The 26,410-nt window shown below is 48.6% G+C and overlaps 9 protein-coding genes across 9 annotated transcripts; 8 read left to right on the top strand and 1 right to left on the bottom strand.

Annotated features, from left to right (window-relative positions):
- Positions 1 to 1,142: 1,142 nt before the first annotated feature.
- Positions 1,143 to 3,734, top strand: N7466_011048 (ABC transporter ATP-binding protein; the record flags this gene model as incomplete). The annotated part of the gene is made up of 3 exons (XM_057170437.1): positions 1,143 to 1,457; positions 1,513 to 2,543; positions 2,606 to 3,734. The coding sequence occupies 3 exons, from the start codon at positions 1,143 to 1,145 to the stop codon at positions 3,732 to 3,734; spliced, it is 2,475 nt and encodes an 824-aa protein (XP_057016169.1).
- Positions 3,735 to 4,651: 917 nt separating this feature from the next.
- On the top strand, positions 4,652 to 5,783 carry N7466_011047 (uncharacterized protein; the record flags this gene model as incomplete). Its single annotated transcript, XM_057170436.1, has 3 exons — positions 4,652 to 4,701; positions 4,774 to 5,146; positions 5,211 to 5,783. 3 exons carry the CDS (start codon positions 4,652 to 4,654, stop codon positions 5,781 to 5,783), a joined length of 996 nt encoding a protein of 331 aa, XP_057016168.1.
- Positions 5,784 to 9,529: 3,746 nt separating this feature from the next.
- Positions 9,530 to 10,413, top strand: N7466_011046 (fungal specific transcription factor domain-containing protein; the record flags this gene model as incomplete). Its single annotated transcript, XM_057170435.1, has 2 exons — positions 9,530 to 10,351; positions 10,381 to 10,413. 2 exons carry the CDS (start codon positions 9,530 to 9,532, stop codon positions 10,411 to 10,413), a joined length of 855 nt encoding a protein of 284 aa, XP_057016167.1.
- Positions 10,414 to 11,099: 686 nt separating this feature from the next.
- On the top strand, positions 11,100 to 11,522 carry N7466_011045 (uncharacterized protein; the record flags this gene model as incomplete). The annotated part of the gene is made up of 2 exons (XM_057170434.1): positions 11,100 to 11,199; positions 11,275 to 11,522. 2 exons carry the CDS (start codon positions 11,100 to 11,102, stop codon positions 11,520 to 11,522), a joined length of 348 nt encoding a protein of 115 aa, XP_057016166.1.
- An 808-nt stretch (positions 11,523 to 12,330) lies between these two features.
- N7466_011044 (acyl-CoA thioesterase) lies at positions 12,331 to 13,463 on the top strand (the record flags this gene model as incomplete). The annotated part of the gene is made up of 2 exons (XM_057170433.1): positions 12,331 to 12,432; positions 12,549 to 13,463. 2 exons carry the CDS (start codon positions 12,331 to 12,333, stop codon positions 13,461 to 13,463), a joined length of 1,017 nt encoding a protein of 338 aa, XP_057016165.1.
- A 1,704-nt stretch (positions 13,464 to 15,167) lies between these two features.
- N7466_011043 (putative jumonji family transcription factor) lies at positions 15,168 to 19,729 on the top strand (the record flags this gene model as incomplete). Its single annotated transcript, XM_057170432.1, has 4 exons — positions 15,168 to 15,440; positions 15,554 to 15,660; positions 15,723 to 17,690; positions 17,869 to 19,729. 4 exons carry the CDS (start codon positions 15,168 to 15,170, stop codon positions 19,727 to 19,729), a joined length of 4,209 nt encoding a protein of 1,402 aa, XP_057016164.1.
- A 1,321-nt stretch (positions 19,730 to 21,050) lies between these two features.
- On the top strand, positions 21,051 to 22,643 carry N7466_011042 (putative GABA permease; the record flags this gene model as incomplete). The annotated part of the gene is made up of 1 exon (XM_057170431.1): positions 21,051 to 22,643. One exon carries the CDS (start codon positions 21,051 to 21,053, stop codon positions 22,641 to 22,643), a length of 1,593 nt encoding a protein of 530 aa, XP_057016163.1.
- Positions 22,644 to 23,249: 606 nt separating this feature from the next.
- N7466_011041 (acyl-CoA-binding domain-containing protein) lies at positions 23,250 to 24,712 on the top strand (the record flags this gene model as incomplete). The annotated part of the gene is made up of 4 exons (XM_057170430.1): positions 23,250 to 23,265; positions 23,348 to 23,461; positions 23,530 to 23,602; positions 23,719 to 24,712. The coding sequence occupies 4 exons, from the start codon at positions 23,250 to 23,252 to the stop codon at positions 24,710 to 24,712; spliced, it is 1,197 nt and encodes a 398-aa protein (XP_057016162.1).
- A 796-nt stretch (positions 24,713 to 25,508) lies between these two features.
- N7466_011040 (coiled-coil-helix-coiled-coil-helix domain-containing protein) lies at positions 25,509 to 26,350 on the bottom strand (the record flags this gene model as incomplete). Its single annotated transcript, XM_057170429.1, has 4 exons — positions 25,509 to 25,607; positions 25,766 to 25,898; positions 26,007 to 26,234; positions 26,331 to 26,350. The coding sequence occupies 4 exons, from the start codon at positions 26,348 to 26,350 to the stop codon at positions 25,509 to 25,511; spliced, it is 480 nt and encodes a 159-aa protein (XP_057016161.1).
- Positions 26,351 to 26,410: the final 60 nt, after the last annotated feature.

Here is a 26,410-nt window from a genome sequence, read left to right as displayed (position 1 = left end):
CTACCTTCTCAGCCGCATATTTTTATTATACACATGGACTCCCTTCGCCAGCGTTTTTGTATTATATAGTTTGTTGAGGGCTGGTATGCGAAGACCACTTCCTTGTCCTTTTTAGTTCTTCTGTCAAATAGATCTAGACAATGTAACGTACAACATGGCTAAGACGAGAAGCTATCTATTCTCGGTTTCATGGCCTCCCATCGCTGTTTGCGTGGCTTTCAATCAAACCCAGAATAAGCACGGCTTATTCGGAACGCCGAGAAGAATGCCTTGTTGCCCCGCTTTCAAATCCTACAATATGCTACAAACGCGTGGAGAACATTTGTGCGCAAATCCCAGGAGGTAGCCATAGCATTGGCTGCCCAACAAACCGGTTTCATGGGTCTTTTCTCTCCTAAACTTCCCTCCAATCTCCCTCCACCGCTTCCCTCCAACCTCCCTGGCTCCCCTCTATTCCATTCCCTCTCACTCTCCCTCCCTCTTATGTTTCCCTCCGCTCTCCATAGATGTTCTAGACTCATGGGTGTCACATAGTTCGTGATCGTTGGAGGAACGAGCGCAGTCTAAGACTAGTGCATGCAGTTGTTAGCGAAGTTCAATTGTCCAGCTGATGGCTAGTTGATGGCTCCACTTACTGCATGTCCTATGCAGTCTCTGAGTCGAGCCAAGTTTTCGGTGTGTTTGGACAAGCTATTGGCTACACTGAGTGCGAGCCTGGCGCTTGATCGATAGTGAGAAAATCGCGCATCTTATCCCATTTTAAAGATCGAGTGGGGTTTAATTGGCGGTATCCTGGTAGTACGCATCTAGCCCCTTTTCGAGCCAGTAATCACAACCCTGAGTCTGACCCAGCCAGGGTCAAAGCAAACCGAGCAAGCGCCTTAAAAACTCAAAGCCTTGCTGTTGATCGATCGTTCGGGTTCAACTTATTCTTTCTGCCTCTTCGGCCTGTTTATCTTTGGTTAGGCTTCCCCCATTCTACTTTGAATTGGATTTTTGGGGATCCCAATAGTTCGCCCAGGATTCTGCATCTTTGGGTTTCTACTGAAGACTTGATTCATCTCCTCTTGAGAGCTCTTAAGTCGCATCAATCTACAACCGTGCATCTGTTCGAATCCCTTCACGTCAATGAGGCAGTCACCATGGAGCACCAGCCAGATCACGACTTGCTCGAGCCCCTGCGCACTTTATACCCCGTCCTCCTTATATTACTCTTCATCTGCGTCTCCGTGGTCGAAACTGTGGTTGCCGTGAGGAAGGAACAGAGGAAAGACACCGGCTCGGGCCCAGACATAAATTCATGTCACCGACAAAACAGGAATTCGATATCCGTCAATATGTACTTCTTGTGGCTCTCAAGTGGTGTTCTCATGACATACACTGTGGATACGTTGACATATATCATACATGTCAAAGTAGCCTGGTCGGAGCATTGGTGGGGCGGAGAGTCCATGGCGGTATGTCTTTAGCAGATATGGTAACCCCTACTCGCATTTAAACTAAGGATAATAGATCTACCTCGTTTGCTCCGTTTTCTTCTACACAATGGTCTTGATGACTCTGCTCGATGCTAAATCACCATCTATAACTGTCTTCACGTGTTGGATTGCTGCCCTACCCATCGAACTCGGTATTTTGGGTACCTCTTTGTCGCGTTATACCTCAGTCCATTTTGAGCCAGCCATCGGAAATTCGCACGGTGGTCCGGTTCGTTGGGGTGTCACCACCTGGGAACTTATCGAAGTGGCCTTCAATGGCCTTCGAATTCTGCTTCTGCTTGCTTTAGCTCTACTATACACTTGCAAGTGCTTCTCCTTTACAAGATCAAATGATTTAGAGACCGCTTGGCTTCTGATTCCCGAATCGGAGATTGGAAACTCAAATAGTCACAGCCGTGTTGCAAAGAATGGCAGTTTGTGGGAGTATCTAAGCCTTTACTCACCTTTTTGGCCGTGCATGTGGCCATCCAAGTCATACCGTCTTCAATCTGTGGTGGCGGCCTGTACCTTCCTTGTTGTGCTCCAGATAGGGGTCAAAGCGTTATCCAATTATCAGCTTGGGGCTATTACTACGGCTTTGAAAACCCAAGAAGGGGTAGAGATCATAAGGGTTCCATGGCTTGAGGTCTCACTATTTGCTTTTTATTGTTACCTACCGGATTTCTTGAACATTCTGCGTTCCGCTCTCTGGATACCAATGAGCATGTACATTTATCAGCAACTTTCGATAACAGGGTTGGTACACGTCTATTCTCTCGACTTGGAGTGGCATCAGACCAGAAAGACGGGTGAAGTCGCATCAGCTTTGAACAAAGGCAAATCCATCACGGAGTTCCTTGAACAAATTTTGTTCGAATTCCTTCCGGCAATACTAAACTTGGTGTTCGCAAGTGGCTACTTCCTGGCTGCTTTTGATGCCTATTTTGCCCTCATTGTTGGAGTATTCTCTGTTGTCTTCTTTTCTGTCATTGCGCGCATGACCCAATGGAAAGCAGAACCCAAGAGACGGACGACGAGGGCCACAAAGGAGGAAGAAAACATAAAGTGAGCTTACAGTACGCTGCCGAGGGCCTTTGAGATAGAAAATCTAACATGCATATATCTAGGGCCGAATTGATTGGTTCATATAAGCATATCAAGCAATGCAATGGGGAACAACGAGAAATTGGCCGATATCGCCGCGCTTTGAGGCATACTAAGATATCTCAGTCAGCTACAAAGATTCTTGGAATGGTGCAGAATACCCTTCAAAGCAGCGTTTTGTCAGCTTTGTTTGCCTTCACATGCTATATTGCCTTGTATCAGTTCTCTATTAGCCTGCGATCTGTGGGCGAGTTCATGCAAGTGATTACGTATGTATCACAGCTCCTGATTCCACTGAACTCCTTCGCACGGCTCTATGACTCTTTCCAGACTGCTCTAATCAATGCCGAGCGCATGTTGGAAATTCTTCGAGCCGAACCAACGGTGGTCGACAGGCGCGTCGATGTCCCATCAGGCATATGTACCGGCAGTATCAAGTTTGAGAATGTCACATACCATCGGGATAAACAGTGCATCCTCGAAGGGCTCACATTCGATTGCGAACCGGGGACCACCACAGCCCTGGTGGGAGAATCTGGCGGTGGTAAATCCACGATATTTGATCTCCTCTGTGGATTTCTCAAATTCCAAGGGAGGATTACCATCGATGGGCATGACATCATGGATCATGACTTTCGAAAGCACATTGCCGTGGTGTCGCAAGATCCTCCATTGTTAAACCAGTCTATCTGGGACAACATGACTTTAGGTAATGCTGGAGCTAGCAATGAAGAGGTGACGGAGGCCTGCCGGTATGCTACAATTCTTGAAAAGATCAACAAATTACCGGGAGGCTACAAAGCCATGGCTGGTCCTCATGGCAAAAATTTCAGCGGAGGTGAGAGGCAGCGTCTGGCACTGGCCCGGCTATTTTTAAGCGGTTTGAGAGGCAAGAATATCCGATTGTTGGATGAGGCAACATCCGCACTCGACCCTGTGACCGAAAGATATGTTCAAAATTCTCTCACCGAAACCGATTGTCACCAGACCACAATGATAATCACACATAGACTCAAAACCATTATGGGGGCACACTGCATTCTTGTTTTGAATCGAGGTAAAATAGTGGAAAGAGGCACTCATGGCGAACTCGTGGATCTAGGTGGTCTTTATGCATCTATGTGGCAGGCAGAGCGGGAGCCATATTTATAATCATAGGCTGCTGGAAGGGAAACCACGGTGATTCGATCTGGGTTCTATGATTCTGTGTCATGTTACATTGGACAATTTCTTTCCTTCTTCCTTCCCCAACCCCAAATCCATCGATCACATTCCCATCTTCTCTTTACAGGAGTAGTAGTAGTAGTAGTAGTAGTAGTAGTAGTAGTAGTAATTTCATTTACCCCGACCCCTCGCGAACGATATGCAGGATACGACAACTATATATCTTGGTTATGTACATGTAGAATGATCCACTTCTTGACAGAAACTTAGAGCCTCGTCACGGCCTTTCGTGGCCCTTCTCTTTACAGGATGGATCGAAATCAGTTTCACCACCTTGCTCTCATAAAATCTTTCTCGAACCCTAGTCCGAAACGCACTAGTCCTATTTCTGACCTAGCCCTGTCACAAATATTGTATCGTATTGAAAGGTATATCACGTGATAATATACTAACCAAGATACTATAATTGTCCTAAGGCGAAGTAAACAATGATCTGTCTGGAAGTGTGCATTCTAGTCAGCTGGGACATTCGTCAGCTCGAATAAGTAAGTAGATGCTGGTATCTCTACTACAGTAACTTTCTTTTAAGGTGAATCACATCTTTCGAACTCACAATGATAGTAAAAGTTTAAAACTTGTCCGCAAGTAAATGATGTCACCGATAAGGCTCAAGCTGAACAGTATCAGTGTAGTGACGAATTTCGTTTCAAGCATTGCTAATCTCAACCGAAGTCTTAACGTCATACTCGTTGTTGAGTGGCGCTTAATATCTAGGCATATATTAGTTTCCAGGAAAGGCCGCTCATACTTCACAAACTTTGCTGTATAACCGGAGGTTTAGACTATTTACATACTATGCGAAATAACTGGAGGTTCAGACAATTCAGTACTTTGCGTGTATCAAGATGAGCCACTTAGATCAAGGCTCGGCAGAAAGCAGTGCTTCAGATGAAAGGTAAGTCTCTCAAGCTCCATGCGATACGTCTCGCCGCATCTAACGTTATTTAAGCTTTGTCGGAAGACACAGTCTTCTTTGTCGGTGGCAGAAGCAGCTGGAGTTCTTTTTGTATCACATTTTACGCTCAGCAGCTCCAGCCTTAGCCCACGAATGCCACTGGTCCTGCCCCGAGGCGGCCGAACTGAGTCAGCTTTCGGAAAAAGCCATCGAATATTTTTGTTTCCACCATAAGAAGCTCTTCCAATCTTGTGGCATAACAGGAAATGAACGTGAATCCTTCTGCTCTGATTTGCATAGAATTCGTCAAATCCGACATTGTGCTGTGCACCGAGCCCCCGTGAATGCAACTACTATCGCTAAGTACGCAACAAGTGCAAAAAGTGTGTTGGCAACTTTGAATCGTCTTGGTGGGACAGAATTTCGAAAGGATTTTGGTGGATTAGTATGTTTGATTATCTCTGCTGTCTCGCAGTACCAGTTTTGCTGACTCTTTTTCTCGTTGCAAGTTGGACCAATCCATTCAGACATTCTGGGATGTCCGAAGCCCTTCCCTGCCACAAGTAGCTCCTCGCCGAGCAACATTCCAACAGTACGGCGAGGGAAATATGCAGACTCATGCGCTCTCAGAAGGAAAAACGGCGAATATCCGACGTATGCGGGATCTTCAGAATTCCGCAATGGAAAGAAAATTGGCGAATATTACGAGAATGGCCGAGGACATTGAGGTTTCACAGACTCAGAAAGCGGTTCGCCGGGCAAAGTTATGTCAACAGACGGAGGAATCCCAACAAAGGAAGATTGAAAGAGAACAGAGAAATCAACAGGAAAGAAATGAGGCGGACCGGAAAAAAGCCGAGCGGGCCCAGCGCAGCCAGCAGGAAAGAGATGAAGCTGGCCGGAAAAAAGCTGAGCGGGCCCAGCGCAGCCAGCAGGAAAGAGATGAAGCTGGCCGGAAAAAAGCTGAGCGGGCCCAGCGCAGCCAGCAGGAAAGAGATGAAGCTGGCCGGAAAAAAGCTGAGCGGGCCCAGCGCAGCCAGCAGGAAAGAAATGAGGCGGACCGGAAAAACATGCTTGCGTAACTTCATGGCACTGAACTGCTGAAATGCTCGCATCAAATAGTGCCTGGTGCCTATTCTAAATCATGTGTATCAAACTGGCGGAATTTCCTCACATGCTCAACATGTTGTTAACTTGCTTGTTGAAGAGATATCACGTGTCAAAGCTAAAACACTTGCACAATACGTCATGCAGAAGATTGTCTTCTGCACTTATCGCTAGATTCGAATTCCACCTTAATAACCAAATGCAGAACATCTTTTCTGCTTTTAGATCCGGAAGACTGCGAAGAAAAGAGGTCAGAGCTAGATGACTGAAAGCGTGTTTTCATGAGAGTGGTCAAACTGAAGTCTGGCCTAATATGTAGCCTGGTTAGGAAGTTCTCCCTTTTGTTTTCATTGTTTTCCTTGTTTGCGGGCTCGATATTATAGAAACCCCGAAAGCCATACAAGCGAAATACAGAGGATAATTTTATGCTGTTATTTACAGCTGTCTTATGTTACTGCCAAGACAGGACTTCAGGGAAAGACTAACTCTATTAGGTGTAGTATGTGTCGAAAGAGGGTTCGAGAAATAATTTCTGTGTGCAAGTGGTGAAACTAATTTCGATCCATCCTGTATTATCAGTTCCGTGTTCGAACCCGTATTACTGAATTTGTTTGTTGTGTTTTGTTGGCCTGTCACCACCTTCTCGTCGCCTTAATTTCCAGCTTATTGGAAGTGATGATGTGCGAATCAAATGGTTCAGACTAGAGAAACTTGCGCATTAGATTCAATATTCATCACCCTCAAAATTCATCACTGAAAATTCATCACTCAAAATTCATCACTCAAAATTCATCACTCAAAATTCATCACTCAAAATTCATCACTCAAAATTCATCACTCAAAATTCATCACTCAAAATTCATCACTCAAAATTCATCACTCTCCCAATTTATCCCACTTGCTCAATTATAGAATCAGTTTTATGTACTGTACCGTATTAACGCTCGATATATTCATCATCGAATACATAGCAGGGATTACTGAATTAGATTAATTAGTAATTCAAGCCAACCAAGAAATCAACGGTAAGATATTCCATGACAAAACTATACGTGTTTCGAACTTACCTTCACCTTTTGTAAATTATTGGAGCTGTGGCTTAGCGTAATATATCGTGGCGGTGCCAGGAAATATACTAGGTTTGTAAATTACTTTACATACGGGAAGGCCTCATTACGCTCCCGAAACAGATGTAAAATATTACCGATTAAATAGTTGGTCGAATATCCAATATTATATCTAAAGGAGGCCTAAAATCGTTCTACAGTGTCTAGTCTTTGACAAGGCTTGGAACATCAAAGCTAGCATGCCAACTTGCCAAGGGGGGCTGAGGAGCCCCTATATGAGAATAAGATCTGCTGAGGTGGACAAGGGGCGATGGATCTAGCTATACTGGAAACTGTTCTTGACAAGAAGCTCTCTGCCAGAAACATGATGCACAGAGGCAGACTCATTCCAGCTTGTACATTAATCTTGAGAGCCCATCTGGCTGCTTTAACATAATGTTAACATGCATGAAGAACTCCACTAACTATATTGAATACTTGCTAGGCACCATTGGTTGAATCACCACCATATTTGGTCAGCTATCTTTGAAACGAGTTCGAGATGAACCATAGGAGCGGATGAAGGTCGAAATCATCAGATATGCTCTGAGGCCTAGCTATCACGGTTCCGTTCCTACAAAAAACCCCAATCTGACAGGAAAGTTAGCTTTCATCGGGCAATTCACTAACAGCATTTGGGAAAAGCTGATCTTGGTTCCATGAATCAGTTCTTTGCCCCCATCATAGCTGGTGAAACTCAACCACAAGTCCATCAAGAAAATTTCGATGGTATTGCATTGCAATGCCATGTCCTTTGATTTCGCAAATAATGCGCTCTGCAGCCCTTTCTATGAGCTGATGTGCTTGATGACTTTTGTTCGCTTCGATAATGGCCGAGGGCAGGGAGCTTTCTTTCACCAGTATCGAGTTCCACTCGTCATCGGATATGTTTTCCGAGGCGGAAAAGGTAGAAGTCTGGAAAATTACCCTAGTGAGCTGGCAATTGGAAGAATAGGGGATTCAGGATCAACATACAATGCGGAGGTTTGCACCGCCTTATCTATGGTAACTTTGAAGAGTCGTAGCCTTTCACTCAAAAGCCGCGATTCTATATCTTTGAAGATATCAAAGGAATTCCATTCCGAATCGCGCAGAGTGTCGTCATTGGAGTGACTTGTCCACTTTGTGAAAATGTCCTGATATCTTTCACAAGCACCTTGGTTGCTCCAAATTGCCATGCGGAGGTGATGTTGATCTCCGAGTTTGAATATGCATGACTGTGGCTGGTCAAACAACGATACAGCCCTGTCCAGTGCCTTGTCGATGGAATATAGTAGATGAGAAAGCTCCTTGACAGCCTCAGTTGTAACCTCCGCTGTTTTGATTTTTTTCAGAAGGGCGGTGACGCTGCACCGCGCCGCTTTTGCGCATTGCGCAGTGAACTTATTGTTGCTTGTTGGTTCGGTCATTGTAAGCAAGCAGACTAGAATCAGGATTAGTTGGCATTTCTCAAATCCAGAAAATCCGAGAGAACTCACTGTATTAGCAGAGTGTGGGCTTAGAATTGGACAGATTACCGAGAAAAAAAAGAGGGGTGAATATAACGTTTTTATGGAAGGAACGAAAAATCAACTATATATCCCATTTCGAGTAACACCTTTTATCTCTGGCACGTCAGGCAGTCGGTTATTTTAGGGTTTGGTGAATGGCCCGAGTTCCTGGGAACCCGGGTAACTATTAGCAACACTGTAGCAGTAGGCCCCAAAAACTTGTGTACGCACGTCTAATGACTATTTTGGGTCTGGCTAGCTATCTGAAATATGCGGCCGGCTCCCAGGAGCAAAATTTTTGAAGCTTCACAAGGAGATGACGATTGCCCATAGAAGCATGAGCTTATTGCCAAGAGGAGCGACTTGTCACATCATTCCGTAGAATATTTCTCCGGTAATCTCTACCCGTACTGTAGCAAACTACAAATCTGAGGGCAGACTCATCCACATTTCTGGCACCAGTAGTCCCAAAGGAGATAGTGGGACCAGTAGACAAAGTGTTCCTAGGAGCATGTAGCATATGAGGCATTGCTGATTGGGTGATCAAATAGCAGACTCCATCGTGGCGCAATTAAGTGCTGCCAGATCACCAGGATGGATGGCTACATTGCTGATGCCAGGCCTTTTGTGATGGGGACGATGAGGGCAATCTAAAGAGGAGGGCTACACGTGATAGTACTAGTGTGTTGAATTTTATTGATGTAGCTTACTCAGGCCGCTCACCCCCAGGCTCAGCTCAGATTCAGTGAGCAAATCAGGGCGCTCAGATCAGGATCAGTGAGTGGATCAGACCGCTCAGGTGAGTATCAGGTGATGCTCAGTGAGCAGATCGGGGCGCTGATGTAATGCTCACTGATCGGGTCAGGGCGCTCAGGGCCGTGCTCAGTTTTACTCAGTGAGCAAAAAGCGGCAAGGACTGAGCACTAATCCGGAAGTGGAAAGTCAAGAGTTGGGAGTGGAAATCCAGTACGTAGGAAGCGGGTCTCGCATCAACAATGGCCACTATTGGAACAAAGGCTTTTTGAGTGGTTTGATGATCTTACTAATAAATTGCGAGACTCAGATCTTATCCGAAACAAGGCTAAAGCTCTATGGCCTAATATCCCAGAGTATCGCGATCTAATTATGCCTACCTTTTGCAAAATTTGGACACAAGGTGTTAAGCGTCGGTACAGACTCAGGAAAAGCATGCTTCGGCGTGAACCTGCTTCAATCCCACCTCCTGTTTCTGATAAACGCAAGCTTGACTCCGGCCCTGATGCTTCGTCTGAATCCGAAAGCGCGGCATCAGATGTTATTTCATCGGGAAACTCTCCACGGGCTGTAACAGAAGAAGGATTGATTGGCCTTTCTGAACGCCATTTTCCGTCTATGTCTCAACCACAGACAAGTTACCAGAGTTACTCCACAAGCGATCAGATTGCAAGACATTCAGTCCTTGCAACTCAATTCAGACCTAACTGGTATTTCAACGGGATGCCTGTTGCCTCGGAAGCAGGATTTCAATGGATATCAGGCAAGACTGGCCAGCCTGTGACGGGAAATGTGTTTGATATCCCTGAACACGGAGTTCCTGTCTTTTCCGCACTTCAGCCATCAATCTCTCAAAACTTGTGCGAATTGCCAGAGCAACACCTTACTCGAAGATTCTTCGATGCTTTTTTCTGGTCTCCATTTGCGCTTGAGTTCCCTGTTCTAGACCGGATTTTGTTTGAGAAAACAATAGAGACCGCATATGGGCCTACAGATGATAATCTGGTCTCTCCTGACCGCATTTCAGCAAGGGCATGTGTTTTAAGTGCCTTCTCCTTTGGATGCTATCAAAAGACAATGAGGCACATATCAGGTACTGTGCAAATGGAGTTGTGTGCGGCCGAGGCACATCGTCTCCTTCTATCCATCACAGGACATGTGGATCTAGATACTCTTCAAACGGCTTTGTTGTTGGTAAGTAGCATGATAAATATGTTACCTAGTATATCTATTCCAATGGCAGCTCCGATAGCTAACATGATTTACTAGGGACTACAATCTACATTCCATGGTCACTGGAAAGATGCCGCCTTCTTTCATTCTATTGCATGTTGTATCGTCTGCTCTCTAAAAGGGCGTATGGGACAAACAAGCACGGCTGAGAGCTCTTTTGCAGGGGCAAGAGACAGTCACCACATTCGTGTACTCTTTTGTCTATGCTACATGCTTGACAAGGATATTGTTTTACGCACAGGGGACCCTCCTCTCCTCGTTGATATCCATTGCGATCTTAAACCTCTTGATAACTTCATCGACTATCACAACTACCTTCCAAGCTTCTCTGAATTTTCCACGGCCAACGAAACCGGCGAAAATACGGCACCCCTCTTGCCAGGAGACCTTCATCTCAGTCATTTGAAAGAGGAAGTATACTTACATCTCTTATCCGCCAGAGCAATGTCAGACAAGGATTACCAGCTTTTGGAGCACGTGCTGGAGCTAGATGATCAAATTGAGCACTGGCGATTATCCATACCCGCTAGCTTCCTCCCAGCCCAGTCCGTGTTTCAGCTGCCTCTGCCGAGCCCAGCTGAAGAAGACATCCCATATTATGTTCGACGCTTATCTCTCCAATTAGACTATCACCATCTCGTGACTGTCCTTCACACAGCTATGAGAAGATGCACTCTCGAATCAAGTGATGGGATCCGAGGTTTTCATGATGTGGTCCATTCAAGCTTTGACCTATGCTTGGAAGCCAGCAGGTCGACGTTCTGGTGCTTACGGTCTCTCATTAACACAATTGCAGAGGATGCATATCGGTCAGTCTGAACTTACATCCTGTTTCAATTGTCATCTCAGTCATAATAATAATCTGGAATATAGATTTATCACAGCATACTCTACAACTGCTGCCACCTCCCTCTTTCTCAACATTTTGATTCATCCTCTTGATAGCCAAGCGCAGCAAGATCTGGAGCTTTTGATCTCTGCAGCGAACCTGATACGAAACCTGCCTTCGACCAATTTGACGGTCAGCGAAAGTACTAGAATCCAAGAAACTGGGAGCTTTTTGCGGAGATTTGTATGGCTTGGAAGCTGTGCAGTGAACAAGGCCGAAGGAGGAATGATGTCTGCTCAATAAAAAATAAACTAGTAGTATCCATCTACATCAATATGATTTAATCTTGTGTCGGCCTCGGAGACACCGATATTACTTGCAACTGATCAATCGATGGCATCTGCTCAAAAACTTCCAATAGTTTCGGAATCAATTTACTCCTTTACTAGTACCTAGAACATACATCAATCGATGACATATCATGCTTGAGGGCTTCGCCTGGGCAATCAATCTTTGTAGCTGATGGCGCCCAGGGGTCTCAAAATAGTCCAAACCTTAGCAAGTTTCATCTTTCCGAGGTTTTGAGAAACACTTTTATATTCATCTCGAGAATAAACTAGAAAATCAAATGATTACAAGGTTGAACTGGGGACATCTGCTCGATCGGTATGAGCATCACGTGCAGATGTTTGGGCCGAGGCTGGCCATGTGTATTTGGTGATCACCAGGCGGCGCGCCTGGCAGCTGAAGTGATCGGCTGTGTAAGATTGTCACGAACCATTTCGTCATTTGCTATGCCGTTCCCTAATACTTCTATAAAAGCCCTAGTGCCCCTGATTAACCTTAGACTAAAGCAGGGATTTTTATCCTAGGCAATCCTCCCCTAAGCACGTTGACCCAACAGTTAGCAACGTGAGCGGGCCTTGCCTCTCAACTCTCGAGTAAGGGTTGGGATCGCTTATCGCTTATCGCAGCAGCGATCCACACTTCTGTACGACACGAACGGTGAACCATTGACCCCATTGACCCCGGCTCTTGCCAACATTCACTCCTTTCACCCCATACTGACCTCGCAATGTTTGTGATACCAGAAGTGCTTCAAACCGAAACCATGCGGAACCTCGCATCGGCCGCGGCATCCGTCGCTTCCTGGCGAACTTTGGCCCTGGTCTTGGCCCTCCTCAATCTTAAAAATCTCCCGTTCATCTGGCATGTACGTTAGTATGACTGGGATACCCTTTGACCCCGCCCTTGAGGCCCTGGTCTTGACTAAAATCTGGCTCGCGTAGCAGCCGTAACATCCTATCAAGTGCTAACCGCATCTCCCAGTTCCGCATATTGTACCACTTCCTCGGCAATCTGCGCTTGAAGCCCAGTGCTCCATTCTTCCCCAAGGGAAAAGCTATCGTCGATGCCCAAGGAAATCCGACACATCCGGTTTTTGTGCCATGCACCGTCACATCACGAACTCCATTGCTGGAGACCGATTATAACCTACACAAGTCCAACAGCACGTACTTCACCGACCTGGACGTGGCGCGTACAGCGCTTGTGAGCCGTCTCTATAGCCCCGGCGTTGGTCTTGTTAGCAAGGAATTGGACAAGGAGTTTCTCGCTGCGAGCAAGAAGGAAGGAAAGAAGGCCCCAAGACGGATGCCGATTATGATTGTCCTCGGCTCTGTTTACTGCAGCTATAAGCGCGAGATCAAGCCGTTTGAGCTGTATGAGATGCAGTCCAAGGTTATCGCATGGGATCAGAAATGGATGTACATCCTCACGGCATTCCTGCGACCGTCCAAGAAAGCTGGTGGAGAGAAGACACTTTTGGCCACCGCCGTGAGCAAGTATGTGGTGAAGAAAGGTCGACTGACCGTGGCACCGGAGCGAATTCTGCGTCTTGGTGGTTTCCTTCCTGCTCGGCCTGCGGAGATTGAGACCCCAAATGCACCGGTGGATTTGTCGGTGGAAGCCTCTGCTATTGGTACACCTGCTAGCGGGGAGGGGATTGCGGTCGCTGCTGGAGGTGTGGATGGCTCTTTGGTGCGAGAGGTTCTTCAGATCAGCGAGGATCAAATCCATGATGGTGAGACCTTGGAGAAGGAGAAGAAGGCCAACTCGGATTCTTGGAATTCTGAGGAGTGGCCGTGGGAGCGGATTGAGCAGGAGAGGCTCCGGGGTTTGCAAGTGGTAGAACCGTACATCCACATGGATGGTAAATTAGAGAACGAGGTAAATGGTAAATAGATTTCGTATATAATATAATGCCTCGGCGGGATAAATAATTACAGAGTTCTTCCAATGTATGTCTAAAATTCAATGTAAGAAGGGGACTCAGTTCACTTTCTTCTCGTACTGGTGAATTGAATTATAGGCTAATTAAGCTATCGGGCATCTTCCAAGGTTGTTTTCCGATCATCTAATTAGAAATAGGCTTAAGCCAGGAACCATGGCGTGAGGAATGGGCCCAGCTAGATTGTTAGGTGCGTGGATCTAAGCTTGGAGGTGGACTCTTCTGCGAGTCGATCTATCTACGGTACACACGGACCTTGATCGACAAGCGATGTCGGATACTAAATAAGAGGAACATTCTGTGACAACTAGTTGTATTATTTCATGGTCTAAATTTATCAGTGCCCAGTTGTACTGATCTTAATAGCATGCTACTTGTTTGGGAGCATAAAAAAGGTGTGAGTGCTTATCATCTGAAGTTGACATTTCTGACGCAATGGGGACATTAAAGCTTTGGGCAATGACATATTTCCACGCCTACTTTTCATCCCTTGATGATCTCGGGCCCGGTGGTATCCGAGAGCTGCGCACAGCCCCCTTCAGTATTGCTTACAATAATTGTTACGCATTCGCTGGTGTTGGATATGGGTTCTGGCCAATCATAAAAATCCAATACAGTAATACATATACATGGACCTATCATGCGCATGCACATGACAGCCACGTGACTTGGTCTACTTGTCCGAATGGACCAGAATGGCAATGGGACAGAGCCATCGCGTTCTGTCGCTCCTTCTATTGTTCTAGACCAAACCCCCATTTCTTTTTTGTTTTCTATCATTCTCAATCAAGCTCAATCTTCTCAAGTGCTCTCTTGTCTCTTCGAGATTTGATCCCCTTCCAATCCCCTTCGAATTCTGTGAGCATTTGAAATGCTCGATTTATCCGAGAACCGGATCTAATCCAGGTACGTTGTAACTGTATCTTACACATCCACTTTTGGGATTTGGCGGCTCCCAAAAAAAAAGGCGCCAACAAGTCCACTTTTTTGTCCACCTTTCCCGTCTGATCGGGCATTGCCCACCTGTGCTGGTCCCTATTCACTTCTGATTCGTTCAATACCCAACACCCATCATTCCAAGTTCCTCTAGTGTAATTCCCCGTCCTGCCCCTGCCTCCCAGTGTCAGACCATCGTGCTCCTGGTCCACCCTCAAGCGTCTCCGGCGCCTGCATGATTGGCCCACCCTGGTATTATTTGCTCATTCCAAGTCTAGCGTCGTCGCTTTTATGCGGAACTCGTCTGCAACTTGTCGATTTCTGCTGTAACGACCAGTCTTGTATTCTCTGGGTCCCCAGAGTCTTTTTTACCTCATCGGACACGGACCTCCTTTGCTTGTTCTAATTGGCGATCTGAGCTAAAACATTTTTCCCTTTTCCCGCTCCAGGAAAAAAGAGCCTCCGAACAGAGCTTATCGCGCCATCAATCCATACAACTACATCCCTCTGTTCTTCAGCTCTCCTTCCCCGGAACAACCTCGAATTCTCCAACCTCTGAAGAAATCTCCCAAACATTTTCGCGCCTCGGCTTGCTCGCCCCTTTCGCTTCCCCGACCGCTGGGAACCATCTCTTTCGCCGTCGATCAGCGGTCGCTCTATCCGACGACGGCGCCCCGTATCCGAACTACCTCTCCCCCAACACCAACTCCTCGCTGTCCACCATGGCGGCGGTGTTCGAACACTCAAATCGCGACCCGCTCACCGGCGCTCCGGTAAACTCTGCGTCTATCACACCCCCACAGAGTGCCAACGGAAAGAAGGATGTACCTGAAGGGGTACCTTCCGAATTATCAGATCTCGAACTAGATGCCAAATCAGCGACCGCACAGAATGATGTTCCGATCAAGATGGAGGAACTGGAAGAGCCGGAAGCAGAAGAAGAAGTCACGCCCGATCACTACTATGGCGGTGGAAAAGTCCCAGTGTTCAAGCCGGTGAGTTGATTTCCTACCTGGAACCCGCTCGGTGTATAAAGTCCAGGGTGGCCTGCAAACAACACCCATGACCTGGACATTTCCAAGCTTTGATGAACAACGTTACTGACAAGCCTGCTAAGACAATGGATCAATTTCGTGATTTCCAATCGTATGTCAACAAGATTGACAAATATGGAATGAAAGCTGGGATTGTGAAAGTTATTCCTCCCAAGGAATGGTACGTTTGCAAATAGTTTCAGGTGATATGATGGATTGTACTCATCTCCTTCTTCTCCATAGGATCGACGCCCAAAGGCCGCTGGACGAGCAAGTGAAGTCGATTCGTGTAAAGAACCCCATTATGCAAGAATTCCATGGATCGCACGGCACCTACACCCAAGCCAACATGGAACGCCAAAGAACCTACAACCTACCCCAATGGAAAGGTCTCTGCGAGGAAAGCAGTCACCAACCGCCTGCTCGCCGTGGAGAACGACGTCGCAACCAGGAACGGGGAAACCGAGTTGCCACAACTACTCCACGACCCCAGCCTGCTCCTCGCCCAGAAGGTCAGAAGCGCCGACCCGGTCGCCCTCCGAAACGTGCCAACCAAGTCAAGATCAAAGAGGAGCTTGCAGATGACGCAGAAAAGTCCAAGTCCGAAGGTCCTCCCACACCTGTATCGCCTGAGTCAAACCCTGTTGAGACCAAGTGCGAAGATTTAAGTGATGGCGAATCTCTCCCACCTACCAAACCCAAAGGACGACAGCCCAAGTCTGTCACATCACGACGAAAGAACAACCGCGGAGGTACCGTCGACCACCTTGATGAGGCAGTTTTCGAGGAGTTTGATTACCGCATCCATGATCATGAAGATTACACTGCTGAAAGATGTGAAGAACTTGAGACTGCATATTGGAAGTCGCTCATGTACAACAACCCTATGTACGGTGCGGACATGCCTGGTTCTCTCTTTGATGACTCTACTACTTGCTGGAATGTGGCCAAGTTGCCAAACCTCCTGGATGTTCTCGGGCAGAACGTTCCCGGTGTCAACACAGCCTATCTGTATCTAGGAATGTGGAAGGCCACATTTGCTTGGCACCTGGAAGATGTCGACCTCTACAGTATCAACTATATCCACTTTGGTGCGCCCAAGCAGTGGTACAGCATCTCTCAGGAGGATGCCCCACGCTTCGAGGCGGCGATGCGGAGCATTTGGTCGAGTGATGCCAAAAATTGCGACCAATTCCTGCGGCACAAGACTTATCTTGTCTCCCCAAGTCTGCTCAAGTCGCAGTATGGAATCACCGTCAATCGACTGGTTCATTACGAAGGGGAATTTGTCATCACTTTCCCCTACGGATACCATTCCGGTTACAACATTGGATACAATTGTGCCGAGTCGGTCAACTTCGCAACTGAAAGATGGCTGGACTATGGTCGGATCGCCAAGAAATGCAATTGCGAAGCAGACAGTGTCTGGATTGACGTCGATGAGGTTGAACGCAAACTGCGTGGCGAGGCCACTCCCGAATACTATGGCGATTACGAAAGCGGCTTTGAGGGCTGCGAAGGTGCTTCGGATCTTTTGACCCCTCCACGCAGCGTACCTGAGAAAACCTCCACTCGTGGCCGAAAGAGGAAAGACGCGAGCGACGGGCCGAGAACCAAACGACCTAAGCTCCACCCCGAAGGCCCGCGGAAGCTCCCGTGTTTCCTATGTCCTAATGATCTTGACTACGAGGAGTTGTTACCTACAGAAGATGGCAAACACAATGTGCATCGGCGTTGTGCAGAGTACATTGAAGAAACCAGCATTCTTCGAGATGACTCTGGTAATGAGGTGGTTTGCGACCTTGACAATATTCCCAAGGCTCGCCTGGGTCTCAAATGTCTTTTCTGTCGTGAGGTTCGTGGCGCCTGCTTCCAGTGCAACTTTGGAAAGTGTACTCGTGCCTATCATCCTACCTGTGCCCTTCTAGCGGGTGTTCAGGTTGAGTATGGTCGCATTGCCGTGAATGCCGATGATGGAAAGCAATACGCTTTGCCCAGTGTGGACCTCAAGTGCAAGTTTCATCGTCAGAAGCGACCCTCCGGTTCGCTGAGAGAGTCGTTTGATCTTGACCGTAGTGTGATTGAGGCGGCTCGTCGTGTGGCGCCAACCAATCTGATCCAACTCCAGGCTGACAAGGAGATCAATGGCGCTATTGTTTTGCAGAATCGAATTGAAGAACGGTCTTTGTTGGTCAAGATTCTTCCGAGAGGGTAAGTGTTGTTTTTTGTCTTCCTTTCTATCTTCCTTTTTTTCTCCCTTTTTGCCTTTTTCCTCTCTGCCCCTCCAACCCCACCGGAGGTTTCTTCTCCCGAAATCTTATCCATCACCCGACCCGAAAAATCAGCATTCTTGGCTTGGACCTGTCCGAATACTGATAAATGTCAACAGAGACGTAATTGAGATGCCATATCGCTGGCTGCTCGTGGTGCGCAAAAGCAATTTCGCGCCCCTTGCGCCGGGAATTGAGGCCCTCCCGGCCCACTTGGCGCGAAAGCCTGAACAACGAAAGGACCTGGAGGTTGCGGTACCGGTCGCCGGTAGTGTCTTTGGCGACGTCCGATCTCCCTATCAGTGGGCCGAATTCCACACGGTGGATGCGCATAAGTTTCAATTTGCCCCACTCTCTGCGGTTGACTTGTCCAAACCAGAACAGGTGTGGCATTACCTGGGCACGCAGTCCACCGAGAGTAGGGCACATTATACGCACAACCCTAGCGTACTCATCCACAACCCGCGGGCCAATTTCCTGGACAGCGTCAAGTCGCTTGGCGTGGCTGGACTCAGTGCTCGTGCATTGAAGATCTCACCCCACCATAATTCCCATGCTGTTACCGCCCCTGCCCCTCCTTACCAGGAAAATCTTTACGCCCAACGCCGACCGCAGATACAACATAAACACGAATCTCCTCCCAACGCCAACCAAACCCCTCACCTACAATCCCGACCGCCCTCCTCTGCCGCCCCCCTGCAGAGCCTTGCCCCTCCCCCTCATTCTGCTTCTTCCACCGGTGCTGCTGCTGCTGGTCCTGCGATGCCGTCGGCCTTTCGAACTTTGCCGAATCAATCTGCCCGTCATGCCCCCTACCCTTCGGTCACCAAATCGCACGTTCAGCAGCAGCACCACCTTTCCGCCACCAATACCTTTGCCAATGTTAGGGAGCTTATTGCCCGTCGCCGCCTCGCCCAAATCACCGACCACGCTAATGTCTTCGCCGGGTATACCATCGTCAGCCCCGAATTGGTGGTAGAAACTTTGTTGGGACCTATGGGATCCATTCCTCCGGCCAATGGACTCGAGAAACTTGAACTGGCCATGGCCCAACAGCGGGTGCAGCCACGGGCAGCCGACGGCACTTTGCTACCGCCTCAGACCCTCAACATGCGATCTGAGGAGGTAACGCGGCTACTGCACATGCTTCGATTCTCCTTGGTCAGCCACCGCGAGCGCTTGGATGTCATTCAAAAGAAGGAGTCCGAAGGCATCAAGATGGAGACCATTGATCGGGGGATTGTGGCTGCGGCAAAGATGCCCGGTAAATACGCTTTCCTGGACCAACAAAGGGAAATGGCCCCCAATGTTTATCAATCCCCGTACAACATGCCGTCAGGTCTGTCGGAGTACGCCAAGGTCACATACGGGTTACTTCCATCACCGGATGAGCCACCCAAACCGTCCCTGGCCAATGATTTCTTTGCCCGCCTCTCCCCTGAGGACCAAGAGAAGATCATGAAAACCTGCGGTAGCTTTGTGCAGCGTACCATCGACCGCTCAACAAGTCATAGCCGACACAGTTCGGCTTCAAATCTCCGGCTGTCATCGGCACTCGCCCAACAAACGGAAAATCCGACGATCGACATCACGACGGTCGATGACCCACCCCTGTCCGGCCTAGATCTGCCTCTTCATGCCGATTCCCCATGCTCTAGTTTCGGTCGGTCGCATCTGCGGCTCCAGTCACCACATGACTTCCCAATCCACGGACCTGATCCCCATCCCGATCATCACGATCTATTTGGGGATCAGCAAGCCAACACCCGCTTTTGGCAGAACGGGCCATGGGTTGCTGGCGATGGCAATACCCCCAACGAAGAAAACCGACCGTTCTTTGGCCCTCACGAGCGACTCAAGCACGACTATGCATCTTCTGACATCTCCTTGGGCAAAGGGCCGGGCTCATTACACTCCGTCGATATGGCTGGTTTCGGCTTTGACGGTCCTGATGATCTCGTCGGCGGACTCAGTCCCTAAAATCCTTTGTTCGCTCTTTTTGCCTTCCCTTGCGATTAGTACTTGCATCTCTCCTGTAACGACTTCACCGGACTGACGACTGCATGATTGGGCGTTTTCTTGTTCCCCATCCCCTCGACCTCGATTTACGATCGTTCCGCACGACGGGCTATTTTTTTTATTCTCATCTTTGTTTATTTGTTTTGTTTTATCATCCTCGGAGTTGACACTAGCTGGCTGGTTTTCATCTCAGCGTTCTTTTTTCCCACAAATTCCCCAACTTACCTATCCCCTCCTCTCCCATCTTGACAGTCTCCCTTCCATCCTGCCCTCTCTCACTCATGTCTACCCGCTTTTTGGTTGGTCCTTTCCCGGTGTGGCCGCATAGACTGGAGTCCGGATGTTGTCTGCTTCATTTCTAACCACCCTTTCTCCCCCAAAAATCCACCTCCCCCTTCCTCTCCGCCCTCACCCTGTTCTTTTACCCTTGACTGCTCCTCCATCATTTAGGGCCTACTTCCGCCCGCAACTTTTATCTCTTCGCCTCCCCCCTGTCCGATTAGATACTTCAAACAACAAGAAAAAAAATTCTTTTCAAAAGACCCAGCGAGCCCACTGGAAATTTGTGTGCCCCTGTTTGATACCCCCCATTGCACTCCCCCGGGGCGCTGTCGTGGTGTTGGAAGTTGAAGCCTTGGCAACGGTCCAAGCTCTTTCCAGTTCTCGGCTTCAATTCCCCCTTTTTTCCTTTTTCGTCGTTCTTTTTTTTGTTAGTTGAACCTGGCGCATATCGTCCTCGGAGTCTTGCCGAAGTTTACCGAGGAAAAACACGATGTGGCAGCCGTCACCTTTAAGTGTGACCCTTTTCATGTAACTAACCGTGAAATGATAAATGACTTTTCAGACTGAATCTTGTATCTCTCATATCTCAGTGATTCCACTTAAATCGCTCGTAATGTAGATCCAAGACTCAATTCCATTAGGACCAAACTGGCATCCACATGTTTCCAAGGGTCCACATGAAGACCCAAGATAGCGTATCCGAGTGACTAATGGCCCCGGACATTGTTGAACCCTGATAAGCTATGTCTCGGAGACGTTACGTCCACAGTCCACTCATCTGATTTGCTGCTCAATTCGTGGTTTTTCCTTACAAAACCTTCTTTTCCACCGCGGTCCCGGACCGCGATGATTCTCTACCTTGAATGTCTATCATGCGGGGTTACGACATCACTTCTCCACAACTTGCTATCTACTAGATAGCTAAAACCCGCTTAAATAACTCAAGCTTCGCCTCATATGCCGGTCCCCATCAACTAAGATTCAATTGACTCCACCCGAAATGCGCTCTTCCATCGACGCCGCCGACGAGGCGCTGGCGCGTATGGGCTACCAGAGCGAATTGCCTCGAAATCTGAGCATGCTCAGTATCCTCGGTCTATCCTTTGCCATCATGGCTGCGCCTTATGGCCTCAGCACCACCTTATACATTACCCTCGACGATGGCCTATCCGTGACCATCATCTGGGGCTGGGTCTTCGTCACCCTCATTTCCCTCGCCATTGCCGCTTCCCTCGCCGAGATCTGCGCCGTTTATCCCACCGCTGGCGGTGTATACTACTGGAGCGCAATGCTGTCGACTCGCCGCTGGGCACCGCTGATGTCGTTCATCGACGGGTGGCTCACTCTGGTGGGCAATTGGACCGTCACTCTAAGTATCATCTTCGGAGGAGGCCAATTGATCCTCAGTGCCATCAATCTGTGGGACGAGGACTTCGTCGCCACGCCATGGCAAACTGTGCTCATGTTCTGGGCCGTCTTGCTCGTTTGCGTCCTCATCAACATCTTTTGTTCGCGCTACCTCGACCTCATCAACAAGGTCTGCATCTTCTGGACAGCAGCTAGCGTCGTGGTCATTCTCATCGTCTTGTTGACCATGGCGGATGATGGCCTTAACTCGGGCGAGTTCGTCTTCGCTCACTATGACTCCTCCGAAAGTGGATGGCCTGCTGGTTGGGCTTTCTTCGTTGGCTTGCTGCAGGCGGCATATACGCTGACGGGATACGGCATGGTCGCTTCCATGTGTGAGGAGGTTCAGAATCCGCACCGCGAGGTGCCCAAGGCCATCGTGCTGTCTGTTGCTGCGGCCGGTGTGACCGGTCTGCTATACCTGATTCCGGTGCTGTTTGTCTTGCCCAGTGATGCCGCGGGCTTGAAAATGCTGCGCAATGTTGCCAGCGGACAGCCGATTGGAACGGTGTTCAAGATTGCCACGGGCTCTGCGGGAGGTGGCTTCGGACTGTTATTCTTGATTCTGGGAATCATGATGTTTGCCGGTGTGGGGTCTCTCACGGCCGCGAGTCGTTGCACCTATGCCTTTGCACGTGATGGTGCCATCCCAGGATTCAAGCTTTGGCGCCGGGTCAACAAGAAGTTGGATGTGCCTGTTTGGGCTATTATCTTGTCGGCTGTCGTGGATGGTCTCTTGGGACTGATCTACTTCGGTTCCACGGCTGCGTTCAACTCCTTTACAGGTGTGGCCACGATTTGTCTGTCCACATCGTATGGGTTACCCATCCTGATCTCTATGATTCGGGGTCGGAAGGATGTTCGTAACTCGGGATTTTCCCTGGGTCGCTTTGGTTATGCGATCAATGCGATCACGATTGCTTGGATTGTCTTGGCTGTCGTTATCTTCTGCATGCCCTATACTCTGCCGACCACCTCCACGTCGATGAACTATGCGAGCGTTGTATTTGCTGGATTCGCTGCTATTAGTATCGTGTGGTACTTTGCATATGCTCGTAAGCATTTTACTGGGCCCCCTATTTCAGAGGAGGAGGGCAAGGGTATGGGTGTTATCTCGGGTGCAGCGGTGGATACGGAAAACGCGATGGAGATCTCGGACTTGAAGAAGATTCCGAGTAGCCAATAGTTAACGCATATCCTTTATCTTCCTGGATAACATTTTGTATAGTAAATTATTGTGAATATCGAATTTATTGCATGAATGACATGAGAAGTTCCTCCTGGAAAGCTCGGAATCTCTTCAAAAAAAAATTAAATCATATAGATATAGATATTAGATATTATGCTCGTGATCACAAGTTGCCCTGTCGATCTTTCTCCGAGAGCCGCGGTCCAGAGTAATCAAACACACGCCACTTTCTCGGTCTTGACTCTTCAGGCACGAGGCCTATCCACTTCAAATTTCTTGGATAGGCCCCATCTCCCCTAATCACTCTCAAAAATCCGGGGCAAAAAAACAAAGTTATTGCGAATCGGGGAAAATTCCATTGAAATTCGACTTTCCCGGATCCCAAGGAGACTAGATCCCCGGAACCAACACGAAGCGCAACCCCGGTCCCCCCACGATTCAAACACCCCTGCATCATTCCATCCCGAGCATTGGCACTTTCTCTCTCCCTGGCCCATTTTATCAACATTTCGCGCTCCATGAGGCTCGTCCGCGTCTGCCGATGCCCGACCCCGCTTCCAGGACGACAGGGCTGATTACCGGACCGTTTGTTTTCGCGTTAGGATGTCGGATTCTGTAGGTGTGTTTTGACCTGTGGATCTGGTCTCGGTTCAGTTATATGCGCTTGGTCTTCTTGATATTGACATTCTTTCTGTCATTAGATCGCGTCTTCGTCCATGCCCTGAATACCGTTAAGAGGATTCCCCGGACGGGCACCGCGCGCCCTCCGGCGGCGGAACGCTTAAAACTATATGGATTATACAAACAGAGCATGGGTGAGTGCGGGGATCCTCGGATATCCTTTGCAAGCATCACGGACGAGCAAGAACTGATTTTGGCGCAGAGGGGGATGTGGAAGGAGTGATGGATCGTCCGATTGGGAATACGCCAGAGGTACATGCGGAGTGCGAGAAATGGTACGTCTACCTACGCCTCAAAGTTGCGTATCGATAAGCGATGCCAGTTTATAGCGGCCTTCCTCTACTCGGTCAAAAACAGAATGGCCAAGCTAACTCTTTGCGCCATGATACAGGGACGCCTGGTATGCGCAGCGCGGCCACACGCGCACCGAAGCCAAACGCCGCTACATCTCAACATTAATCGATACCATGCACGAATACGCATCCCAGACACCCGAAGCACGCGAACTGGTTTCCGAACTCGAATTCGTCTGGGACCAGATTAAATATAATGCCTCCTCGTCTTCGTCGTCGGGTCCACTAAACGCCGTCGGCGTTCCTCTCTTATCAAAACATACTGGCAGCGCATACGGGAGTATAGGGGACCGACTGGCGGGCTCGGTACAAGACTACGAGCGACCGAATATGCGAGGCGATGATCGAAATTCAAGACTCCGCGTTCTCAGTCCCGTCAGTCAGCCCGAAGAAGAAGAATACTATCAGCGGTCGCCGGACGGGCATCTTGTCGAGAATCAAGATGATCTGGACGATGAAGACGATGATGACGATGACGATGACGAGGAGTATGAGGAGGCTCGCGATAGTCTCTACGAAGACCAAGACCAGGATCACGACCATGACCATGAAAGCACAAATGCAGATACAAGGTCCGTTACGGACCATACCTCACATGCTGATGAGCGTTCCTCACATCGCCATCGACGTAATCATACTTATAAATCCGGCGACGGCGCAAGCAGCAGCAACTCCCATGCGCGCGCCTCTGATCCACATAACCTGAGAAATAGCCCCTGGCGCCGCAGAGTCGAGCAGGCCTTGACCAAGATGACGGCGGAGATCGCCGCTGTGCGCGAGCAGATGGAGACTCGTTCTTTGGCGAACCGTCGCCGAAATGGTGTCTGGGCCTGGTTGAGGTGGATTCTGTGGACGGTTCTACGTCAGGTCCTTTGGGATTTGGCTATGCTAGGTGCTTTGCTTATCTTTATGCGCATTCGAGGAGATCGTCGGGTTGAAAGCCGTTTGCGCTCTGGTTGGTCTACGTTGAAGGCTAAGTTGGGTCAGATTAAGCTGCTCAGGAAGGCGGGTGATATGCCTGTTCTGCCTTGATCGGGTTGGCTTGGTTCTGGTCCCGGTCCTCCTTCTTTCGGCTTTTGCTCATTGCTCTCTCTATCTTTCGTTTTGTGATTCTGTCTCTGTGTACTTCTTTTGAGTGTATGCTTTTGACATGCTTGTTGCATTTTCCTGTCCATATTCATCTGGAGTTCTGGCCCTCTGGCCCTCTGTCTTTTCTTTTGTCAAGTATATATGGGGTTTCAATGTGAGGTCTCGGAGTTTCTTTTTCTTCTCATTGGGTTTTTTGTTTGGCTCTTGAAGTGTTGTACCGTTCTATAGGTTGGTCCGATCCTTAGAGGGGCTTGTGAGAGTTTAGACTTTGAAACAGAAGCACTAGATCCATTACTGTTTCGATATTCTCAGACTAGTAGTATACAAACATTGTACGAATACCAGTTGTTCAATAGTCCCCAGTCTTTCTATATTACTTACATAATACCAATTTGTACCCAAGTACTTGAGTAACGAGTCTCTAGTGGTAGTTGAGTACCTCGACTTGAAGACGGACGCATTTAAAGACTTGGTATTAAACGCAGACCAAGCAGAAATCATGTAACCATTCCTGATGCCAATAGATATTTACACAAACATACAGCAGACGAGACAGACACAGACAGATATACTAATCACAAGGGTCACTTGTGTATATCAAACCCACTAAAAACGGAAAAGAAAGCCGAGCCCTGGACGGCAATTGTAGAAGGCGAGCGGATGTAAACGAGCTTAAACAAGGGGAAGAACAGGAATAAAACATGCGATTCTAATTCGCTTTTTTGTTTTCTTTCGTTTCTTAGAATTGACGACCTGGGAACTGGGCGTACTTCTGCTTCGGGCGCAGGTGCACGGGGACTTCGCCTTCGGGGGCACCGGGAATGGTCTTCTTCAGGCCCTGTGAGAGAGTGTTGTGTTAATTAGAAGTCCTTCATATCTCAGAGGAAACTTGGTATGCCAATGACGATTCCAGCAACAGTGCCAGCGTCAATGCTATTTTGTGCAGACATGCATGTCATACGGCTCTGATGGAGTTCAGTCATGGAACGGGCGTACCAATTTATCGAAAACACAGCTGTTCAATGCCTGCTCGGGCTTGCGGCACTCGAAGAGGTAGTGGTTGTTGTTCTCGAGACAATCCCAGTGCTCCTGGAACTGCTTCAGGCAGTGGGTGTTGATATCCTTGATGCTATATGAAACCGGTCAATCAAAACAGCTCGGCATGTTTCCGTTGGGCCAGTAGGCCATTCAATCCGCCTGGGGCTGAGCGGCACAACTTGCGGGGAAAGTAACATACACGCTAGCAGCACAGCGCGTAACCTTGCGCCCCTCCTTCAAGCACTCGATCTCGCCGCGACCGTTCGCTTCTTCCTTGCACTTCATGTAGTCATCGTTGAAGGCCTTGCACCGGTCGCCGATGAAGTAGGCTGCGCTGAACAAAGGTGCAGATGTGGCGCCAATCTCTTCCACCTTGGGGATGTGGTCTGGCATGGGGGTGGTGTCCACCAGGACATGCTGGTTGAATCTGGAGGGATGGAGATTAGTCCGGGTTCATTCTGGCGCGGCAGGGGGGTCGGGATGGGTCGGTTTGGGGGGGTAATCGAGTATATGGGAGCCCTACCGAGGATCTCTTTGGGCCATGGTGACGGTGTTGTCTGGAGGGACTGGGGAAGGTGCAATTGACGGATCTGGTTGATCGAG

This window comes from Penicillium verhagenii, assembly GCF_028828195.1.
Source record: "Penicillium verhagenii strain IBT 33310 chromosome Unknown utg000012l_segment0_segment0, whole genome shotgun sequence".
Lineage (NCBI taxonomy): Eukaryota > Fungi > Ascomycota > Eurotiomycetes > Eurotiales > Aspergillaceae > Penicillium > Penicillium verhagenii.
The sequence above is the reverse complement of the archived record's forward strand: the minus strand, read 5'-3'. Positions and strand labels throughout refer to the sequence as shown.